This window comes from Mobula birostris, chromosome 1 (assembly GCF_030028105.1).
Source record: "Mobula birostris isolate sMobBir1 chromosome 1, sMobBir1.hap1, whole genome shotgun sequence".
In the NCBI taxonomy this organism is placed as follows: domain Eukaryota; kingdom Metazoa; phylum Chordata; class Chondrichthyes; order Myliobatiformes; family Myliobatidae; genus Mobula; species Mobula birostris.
In genome coordinates, this window is record NC_092370.1 from 157,284,402 (window position 1) to 157,294,233 (window position 9,832).

Genomic DNA, 9,832 nt, shown 5'->3' on the forward strand with positions numbered 1-9,832 from the left:
TGAAATCAAATATTATCAGTTCTTCATGTTATTCCTAATGTATTATATGCAGTGTGATACAATCCTCATTTATGAATGAGGTAAAGTAACTAATTAGTAGTTTCGAAGATATTAAATTTGTTTTATCCAGATTCTACTCGTAAAAGAAATGTTTCCAATTTCTGAATGAATTATTCACAATTCATTTCCTCTTCCTGTCTTCGCATCTTCATCAGATTTTAACAGTCTCCAATTTAGTTGTTGAAGATGTTAGCCATCTGTTGAAAATGATAGCAGTCATGTAGAAATGAAGTTTAACTCTCTAAAGGATGCCTTGGTAGAATAGGCAAAGGGTAGGGATAGGAAAATAATGGGATAGTAGATTGGAGTCGGAAAGAAGTTGTTACATAATTCAAAGGCATGATGTATCCTTGTCCTGTTGTGTGTCAATCGCTGAATAGCTAAGCTGAGGCAAGAGGTAAAGTAGCTACAATAACAATAATTAACTACGTCATGGAATGAGAATCAGAGTGATAGTTATTTTTTTCTTCCTGCTCCCCGAGGAAAGTATTTCTTGAAATCAAAGCCCGTTCGGAGCCGGCGCTTACCCTTTTCCATGTCCTTAATCCCACACCAAATAAAGAGCACCCCTGAAACAAGCGAACTACGGGGCTGCAATGACTTTTATTATCCAAACTTTGGCATACGCTTGCTCGCATTGATGGGAATACGTGCAGGGCAGAGCTTTCCCGCGTATTCACTGAAAGTAGTGTATCGGGTTCTGACCAGTTGGGATCAGTTTAAAGCACAAAGCAATATTTGATTCATGTTTCCGTTAACAGAATTTTGAATATGAAATTGGCTTTGGCACAATATCATAATAATGTTAATTTTAGAGTTTAGACCGCAATTTCTAGATGAAATGTTGCAGGAAAGGAGAGAGATTCCTAACCACCCGCTTCCTTCTTTACCCTCGCTCGTAAATGAGAGTGACCCTACCCGTGGGACATGTGAAACGAAATACGGCAAGAAACTTCATGTGCTCTCTTTTGTTTTAATAGATGTGAGCTTCGCAGGCAGAGCAAACATTTAATTGTCCATTCCTAACTGCGTTTGAGAAATTGGCACTGAACTAACCAGGTTGTGGTTATGCACACAGTCTCACAATCTACTGAGGGAGTATCAGGACATTGACCCAGTGACTGTGAAGGAATAATGATATATTTAAAAGTCAGGATGCAGTGCGGACTGGAGGACAACTTCATGCTTTTGCTGTCCTTGACCTTCTTGCTGGTAGCGGTCGTGGGTTTGCAAAAGGCTCAGGAGTCTTGGAGAATTACTGCAGTGCATCCTGCAGATGGTACAGACTGCAGTCGCTGCTGTGCATTGGATGTGGACTGGGTGAATAGTTGTGGACGGGTACTTTCAAAATGGGCTGCTTTATTCTGCATGGTGTGAATGATGTTGAAGCTGTACTCATCCAGGCAAGTGAAGAGTACTCCATCGTTCTCCTGACACAAACCTTGTAGGTAGTGGACAGGCTTTGGGGAATGTGGAGCTGAGTTACTAAGCAGAATATCCCCAACTTCCAACTTGCGTCTGTGGCCACTTGGCGTATATAGTTCCTTCGGTTCCGCCTCTTATCAAGTGTAAACCCAAGGATATTAAGTGGTGAGGGATTCAAATTCTCCGGTTTGCTTCCAGTTCCTTGTGCTGGTGAGGACAGGAACAGGGAAATAGGGGATCTGAATGTGTGGCTGAGGAGCCGGTGCGGGGAGCAGGGATTCAGATTCTTGGACCACTGGGATCTGTTTTGGGGTAAGGATGAATTGTACAGAAGGGACGGGTTGCACCTTAACAGACGGGGGACCAGCGTTCTGGCAGGCAGGTTTGCTACTGCTACCTGCGTGTGTTTAAACTAAGTAGTGGCGGGGGGGGGGGGGAGAAGGTACGAACTGGAAATATAAGGATGGGGTTAAAGGTAAAGAGAGAATAAGAAAAGTTAAGAAAAACAACAGAATTAAAGGGGCAGGAAGCTCAGGAAGGGATCGGAGAGTATGGCAAAGTGCAATAGGAATCAATGTGAAAGGTGAGGGGAGTAAAAGTATTACTTTAAAAGGATTAGAAGTATTATATATGAATGCACGGAGTATAAGAAATAAAGTGGATGAGCTTGAGGCTCAGCTGGAAATTGGCAAGTATGATGTTGTGGGAATAAAAGAGACATGGCTGCAAGAGGACCAGGGCTGGGAAATGAATATTCAGGGTTATACATCCTTTCGAAAGGACAGACAGGTGGGCAGAGGGGTGGGGTGGCTCTGTTGGTGAGGAATGAAATTCAGTCACTTGCGAGGGGGGGACATAGAATCAGGAGATGTAGAGTCAGTATGGATAGAACTGAGAAACTGTAAGGGCAAAAAGACCCTGTTGGGAGTTATCTACAGGCCCCCTAACAGAAGCCTGGATATAGGGTGCAAGTTAAATCAAGAGTTAAAATTGGCATGTCGCAAAGGTATTTCTACGGTTGTGATGGGGGATTTCAACATGCACGTAGACTGGGAAAATCAGGTTGGTACTGGACTCCAAGAAAGGGAGTTTGTGGAATGCCTCAGAGATGGATTCTTAGAGCAGCTTGTATTAGAGCCTACCAGGAAGAAGGCAATTCTGGATTTAGTTTTTGGGTAATGAGCCAGATTTGATAAGGGAACTCGAGGTAAAGGAGCCATTAGGAGGTAGTGACCATAATATGATAAGTTTTAATATACAATTTGAGAGGGAGAAGGGAAAATCGGAAGTGTCAGTATTACAGTTGAACAAAGGGGACTATGGACCCATGAGGGAGGAGCTGGCCAAAGCTGACTGGAAAGATACCCCAGCAGGGATGACAGTGGAACAACAATGGCAGGTATTTCTGGGAATAATACAGAAGGTGCAGGATCAGTTCATTCCAAAGAGGAAGAAAGATCCTAAGGGGAGTAAGGGGCGACCGTGGATGATAAGGGAAGTCAAGGACAGTATAAAAATAAAAGAGAGGAAGTATAACATAGCAAGGATGACCGGGAAGCCAGAGGATTAAAGAGCAACAGAAGATAACTAAAAAGGCAATACGGGGGGAAAAGATGAGATTTGAAGGTAAGCTAGCCAAGAATATAAAGGAGGATAGTAAAAGCGTCTTTAGGTGTATGAAGAGGAAAAAAATTAGTTAAGACCAAAGTTGGGCCCTTGAAGACAGGAACGGGTAAAATTATTATGGAGAACAAGGAAATGGCAGACGAGCTGAACAGGTACTTTGGATCTGTCTTCACTAGGGAAGACACAAACAATCTCCCAGATGTAATAGTGGCCAGAGGACCTAGGGTAGCAGAGGAACTGAAGGAAATTCGCATCAGGCACAAAATGGCGTTGGGTAAACTGATGGGACTGAAGGCTGATAAATCCCCAGGGCCTGATGGTCTGCATCCCAGGGTACTTAAGGAGGTGGCTCTAGAAATCGTGGACGCATTGGTAATCATTTTCCAATGTTCTATAGATTCAGGATCAGTTCCTGAGGATTGGAGGGTAGCTAATGTTATCCCACCTTTTAAGAAAAGAGGGAGAGAGAAAACAGGCAATTATAGACCAGTTAATCTGACATCAGTGGTGGGGAAGATGCTGGAATCAATTATAAAAGATGAAATAGCGGCCTATTTGGATAGCAGTAGCAAGATAGGTCCGGGTCACCATGGATTTACGAAGGAGAAATCATGCTTGACTAATCTTCTGGAATTTTTTGAGAATGTAACTATGTAAATGGACATGGGAAAGCCAGTGGATGTAGTGAACCGGGACTTTCAGAAAGCCTTTGATAAGGTCCCACATAGGAGGTTAGTGGGCAAAATTAGAGCAAATGGTATTGGGGGTAGGGTACTGACAGGGATAGAAAATTGGTTGGGGGACAGAAAACAAAGAGTAAGGATTAATGGGTTCTTTTCAGAATGGCAGGCGGTGACTAGTCGGGTACTGCCAGGCTTGGTGCTGGGACCGCAGCTATTTACAATATAAATTAATGATTTAGATGAAGGGATTAAAAGTAACATTAGCAAATTTGCAGATGACACAAAGCTGGATGGCAGTGTGAAATGTGAGGAAGATGTTATGAGAATGTAGGGTGACTTGGACAGGTTGGGTGAGTGGGCAGATGCATGGAAGATGCAGTTTAATGTGGATGAATGTGAGTTATCCACTTTGGTGGCAAGAACAGGAAGGCAGATTACAGGGCTCTGGTGCGACCACACCTGGAGTATTGTGTACAGTTTTGGTCTCCAAATTTGAGGAAGGACATTCTAGCTATTGAGGGAGTGCAGTGTAAGTTCACGAGGTTAATCCTGGGATGGCGGGACTGTCATATGTTGAGAGATTGGAGCGACTGGGCTTGTATACACTGGAATTTAAAAGGATGAGAGGGGATCTGATTGAAACATATAAGATTATTAAGGGATTGGACATGCTAGAGGAAGGAAACATGTTCCCAATGTTCTGGGAGTCCAGAACCAGAGGCCACAGTTTAAAAATAAGGGGTAGACCATTTAGAACGGAGTTGAGGAAAAGCTTTTTCACACAGATGGTTGTGGTTCTGTGGAATGCTCTGCCTCAGAATGCAGTGGAGGCCAATTCTCTGGATTCTTTCAAGAAAGAGTTAGATAGAGCTCTTAAAGATAGCAGAGTCAAGGGATATGGGGAGAAGGCAGGAAAAGGGTACTGATTGTGGATGATCAGTCATGATCACAGTGAATAGTGGTGCTGGCTCGAAGGACTGAGTGGCCTACTCCTGGCACCTATTGTCTATTGCCTATTTTTTATTCACAATGTCATTACATATAGGAGAGGCATGTTGGATTTCCTCTTCCCGAATACTGTCATTGTCTGACATTTGTCGAGTGTTACTTGCCACCTACTGGCCCAGACCTCAAAATAGTCCGGATTTTGGGTGTGTACTGCTTCGTTACTAAGGGGCTGTGAAAGATGCTGAACATCAGTGAACACATTTCCTTCTGACCTTGCGAGTGAGGAAAAGTCATTGTGAAATGTTGTAAAGAAAAGTGAATATTTCATGCGAATTGTTCAAATATCATTGTTCTTGTTAACAAGAAAACAAAATTGGTAAAAATCGAAACACTACACTGAACTGGGAATATTATGGGAGAACCAGAACGGATTGACCACCGACAGAGTAAACAATCGGTCTTCCCTGTAAGAACCTGCTTAACCAGGACAAGCACCGCTGAAATATTACTTCTACATAACACAATAATGGAAATTCTCAAATTGATCGATAAGAGCCGCAGCTGGTGTTACTCGGAGTAGTATTAAGATGTGTGGCACCATCATCAGTTTCCTGGCCACCTTATTGCTGCCAGACCACAGTGACCCCAAATAACAGCTCTAGTTGTTACCCTGTGTTTTAAATCCAATCACCATACAGTATACTCGAACACTTGACCAAGTCACGGGTGAGCATCAACCCCTTCCGTCAATCAATGGGAGGAAACAGAGAATAGTCCCATAAACAATCATCTGAACAAAGTCTTTCAGAGAATATAAATTATGCTGGTTTTTAAAAGCAAGAAGCTGGAAGAAGATGAGAGAAATAGAGGTTCCCTTACTTAATTAAAGCACCCAACTCCGGGGTCTGTACTAATTTTGGACATTTTATACACAATGATATTTTTATCATCTATCCTGTCAACCACCTGGCAATTAAAATATTGAGGCAGAAGCTGCTTGTGAAAAGAGAACGAGCCATTCCTCTTCCGCAATTCGGAAGAGAGGTAAATTGTGGCTCTGTGGCTGGCGAGGTGTCGCAATGTGTCCATGAGTGCCGGGTAGCTCACTGAGCTGTAAACAATATCGGAACCCAGGATGAAGTCATAGTCGGAGGGAAAGCTCGTGTGGTCTTCACCCCAGGTCAGAGCACGGACCTTTACACGGTGCCTGCAGGCAGAGGGGATGTTGATGGAGACATTGTTTTCTATTTGCTTCAGGATGCTCGGCTTATCTGTCACAGTCACCTCTCCACCTGACCAAGAGAGAAAAAAAAGCTCCGTTTCTATTCACCCTTAATTATCGTGATCACAGAAAGAACAGTGTAAGAAATCTGGGTAGAGTTCAATCTTATTTCGGGAGACAGTAGCATTACTTATTGTTTTAAAACTAGCACAGCACAAAGGCCAAATAGCTTGGGAATCTAATAGTCTTTCCTACAATCAAAGTCCGCTCAGTACCTCATTTGCAATAAATTGTCGTATAATTATTAAGACAAAAATTGGTCAACTAAACTAGGTTGGTGTGGTATGAATTTTAACCCGGGCAGGACACCTGTAGAACTGAATTTGGACAGGGACTCTCGATTTTGTTATACAGGAGAGGAGAGATCAATCCGTGTGAAAGCGACATACCTTCAGACTACATTTATTATTTTCTGACTAAACTAAACGGCTTTAACAGTGCCCTAGACAATAAACATCAAAGTTGCTGGTGAACGCAGTAGGCGTTCCAACATATTATTCTCCATAACTTCCGCCACCTCCAACGGGATCCCACCACTAAGCACATCTTTCCCTCCCCCTCTCTCTGCATTCCGCAGGGATCGCTCCCTACGCAACTCCCTTGTCCATTTGTCCCACCCATCCCTCCCCACTGATCTCCCTCCTGGCACTTATCCGTGTAAGCGGAACAAGTGCTACACATGCCCTTACACTTCCTCCCTTACCACCATTCAGGGCCCCAAACAGTCCTTCCAGGTGAGGCAACACTTCACCTGTGAGTCGACTGGGGTGATATACTGCGTCCAGTGCTCCCGATGTGGCCTTTTATATATTGGCGAGACCCGACGCAGACTGGGAGACCGCTTTGCTGAACACCTACGCTCTGTCTGCCAGAGAAAGCAGGATCTCCCAGTGGCCACACATTTTAATTCCACATCCCATTCCCATTCTGACATGTCTATCCACGGCCTCCTCTACTGTAAAGATGAAGCCACACTCAGGTTGGAGGATCAACACCTTATATTCCGTCTGGGTAGCCTCCAACCTGATGGCATGAACATCGACTTCTCTAACTTCCACTAAGGCCCCACCTCCCCCTCGTACCCCATCTGTTACTTATTTTTATGCACACATTCTTTCTCTCACTCTCCTTTTTCTCCCTCTGTCCCTCTGAATATACCTCTTGCTCATCCTCTGGGTCCCCACCACCCCCCTTGCCCCCCTTGTCTTTCTTCCCGGACCTCCTGTCCCATGATCCTCTCGTAACTCTCGTATCCCCTTTTGCCTATCACCTGTCCAGCTCTTGGCTCTATCAGTCCCCCTCCTGTCTTCTATCATTTTGGATCTCCCCCTCCCCTTCCAACTTTCAAATCCCTTACTCACTCTTCCTTCAGTTAGTCCTGACGAAGGGTCTCCGCCTGAAACGTCGACTGCACCTCTTCCTACAGATGCTGCCTGGTCTGCTGCGTTCACCAGCAACTTTGATGTGTGTTGCTTGAATTTCCAGCATCTGCAGAATTCCTGTTGTCCTAGACAATAAAACCCTTTTCTCCATATCCATCACCCCCGTCATTATTTTCCGGATTCCATGTTAATATCAGAAAGGACTGGATTTCAGTTCATTACCCCGCCTTTCACTTACCAAGTAAGGTTGCTAAAATCCCAACGATTCCAGTGCCTGATCCCAGCTCAATCACTCTCTTTCCAGTAAAACTGGCGTTCTGTTTCTCAAAAAACCGACAGAGAGCGACCCCCTAAAATAATGGAACACGGAATAGGCTCATGAAGACAGTGATGCAAGTCCAGCCTTTACCGTCAATACAGGGCAGGGCACGTTAACAAATAATCTGTACAGATACATATGACTCGACAGCGCACTGTTGCCCTCGAGCAATCTAAACAAAGCAGCACTAGACCGGATTGATTGCGGTTTGGTCTGCAGAGGAAACTGACGCGCTAAAGGGATTTAACCGCCTCCACAGTGGACCCTCCCCCCCCCAAAAAAAACAGTAATAATCTACAGTCTCATCAGTTTACGTGTCCGTATGAGAAAATGTCCCCCGGTAACTAATGTGTTTCGTTTATATAGACGTCCGTAAGTCGATTTGTTGTAAGTCGGAAAATGCACAAAAATCACTGGACGCGGTAACTACACCTCCACAGTACAGTAATGAATTGTATCAAAACACATGTCAGACAAGAAAAACGTTACTGCTAAATGTGAAGAGAGGAGGTGTCTAGTTTTGCCATCCGCAGAAAAGAACGTCCATCTTCTGAATTTAACAACGTGTGGGGACTCCTTGTTTGCAGACGTGTCCTTAGTGGGGGCTTTCGTCACCGGAGCCGACGAAGAAACTACTGGAGCAACCTAATGGATCGAGCAGCAACTGTGTGAGGAAAGGACTTGTAGGATTTCACCCGCAATGTCGACAGTTCTTTTCCATCCGCTGAGTTCCCTCGGCAGATTGTTTGTCACTCCCGATTACAGCTTCTGCAGTCTCTCGTGTTTTCGTTTTTAACCCTTTGGGCGATCTATCAGTCCATAGCACGGCTGCATCAATGGTTTCCGTATAAATGTAGCGCTGGTTGCGGCACCAATCTTAAATTTTTAAAAAAATCTATAAACTCCCTGTTTTGGTGTAGCGGTTCCGGTCACAATAGTAAACCAAAGGACTGGCTTTCTTTTGCCCACTCTCCGCAAAAGATGGGCGCACAGAGGAATCGAGATCACTACCTGCACGTTGTACGCATTTAACAACAAGCCAGGGCGAAGGGGCTGTGACTGTGGTCAGCATCGACATCTGATGAGAGGGAGAGATTTGGAGCTTCAAATGATAAAGCAATGAGTTGGCAATCCCCATTTGACCATCCACATCGAGTTCCCACCTCCACCTGAACACAAGAACTGGGGCCTCCAAAAAATAAGATCAACTATGTTGTTTTAAGCATGTTGCTACAGCTGGGCATAGAACAGACACGCCGGAATGGTGATATATCCTTTTTTATTGAAGTGATGGGGCTAAATCCCGACCAGCAGCACATTACAGAGACAAAGTACAAGGAGCGTTCCCACTCTCCAGTACATAAAAAGCAGCAAATTCTGGCGATACCCTGGATGTCGGAAAACATCTGCGGAGAGAGAAACAGATTTAACAGTCTTGATATCTCAGGCTAAAATCCATTTTCCTGAGATGGGTTTTTGACACGGTCCAGTGTTTTTTCTATCACAAATGCTGCCCGATTTGCCAAATGTTTCCTGCACTTTCTCATTTTATTTAGGTGATCAGTATCTGCTTTTTTCCCGCTATTTGACACCCCCCCCCTCCACCGGTAGTAAATACAGCGCTGCGCATGCGTAACACGGTCTTTGCCTCGCTGTAGTTAATCAGGTAACTTACAGCTTCCCAAACATAGGCCGAAAAGCCCAGGTTAGCATTGATGAAACGAGAGATCTTTAAATTGTATCCGCAGAACTCGTATTTGTTCTCAAAAATGATTGTGGAATCTCTATCTCCCTCCTTCGAGGCGCCGTCGTTGGAGGCCTCCAACCGTCGGATTGCTGCCATCTTTACACTCCCCCAAATTTCAGTCGATGGTCTTCAAGTAGACGCGGTGGGATTCGCTCCCGACGGGGAATTAACACAAGCGATTTGCTGAAAATGGTGAACTAACGTTTATATAGCGCCCTTCTAGTCGGCCTCAAACGGAAAGTTTTTTCACGGCCAATGATACATAGTCGACCTAGTAATTTAGGCACATTGGGCTGACAGCTTTGTGGAATACAGATATTGCAAGGTTATCACGCTTTAGTGGCGTGGGGCCAGGGAAGA

At 44.5% G+C, this 9,832-nt stretch overlaps 1 protein-coding gene across 1 annotated transcript; it reads right to left on the bottom strand.

Moving 5' to 3' along the window:
* Positions 1-5,621: 5,621 nt before the first annotated feature.
* Positions 5,622-9,568, bottom strand: LOC140192949 (EEF1A lysine methyltransferase 3-like). Its single transcript, XM_072250450.1, has 3 exons — positions 9,401-9,568; positions 7,645-7,756; positions 5,622-6,034 (listed from the first exon to the last, which is right to left on the bottom strand). The coding sequence occupies exons 1-3, from the start codon at positions 9,566-9,568 to the stop codon at positions 5,622-5,624; spliced, it is 693 nt and encodes a 230-aa protein (XP_072106551.1).
* Between the last annotated feature and the right edge of the window lie 264 nt (positions 9,569-9,832).

What these genes read in the sequence shown, in the direction of transcription:
- LOC140192949 (XM_072250450.1), bottom strand. Translation starts at nt 9,568, where the DNA reads ATGGCAGCAATCCGACGGTTGGAGGCCTCCAACGACGGCGCCTCGAAG. An exon ending in CGGCCTATGTTTGGGAAGCT is followed by an intron (nt 7,757 to 9,400) that starts GTAAGTTACCTG and finishes CCATTATTTTAG; the next exon opens with GGGGTCGCTCTCTGTCGGTT. An exon ending in GATTTTAGCAACCTTACTTG is followed by an intron (nt 6,035 to 7,644) that starts GTAAGTGAAAGG and finishes TCTCTTGGTCAG; the next exon opens with GTGGAGAGGTGACTGTGACA.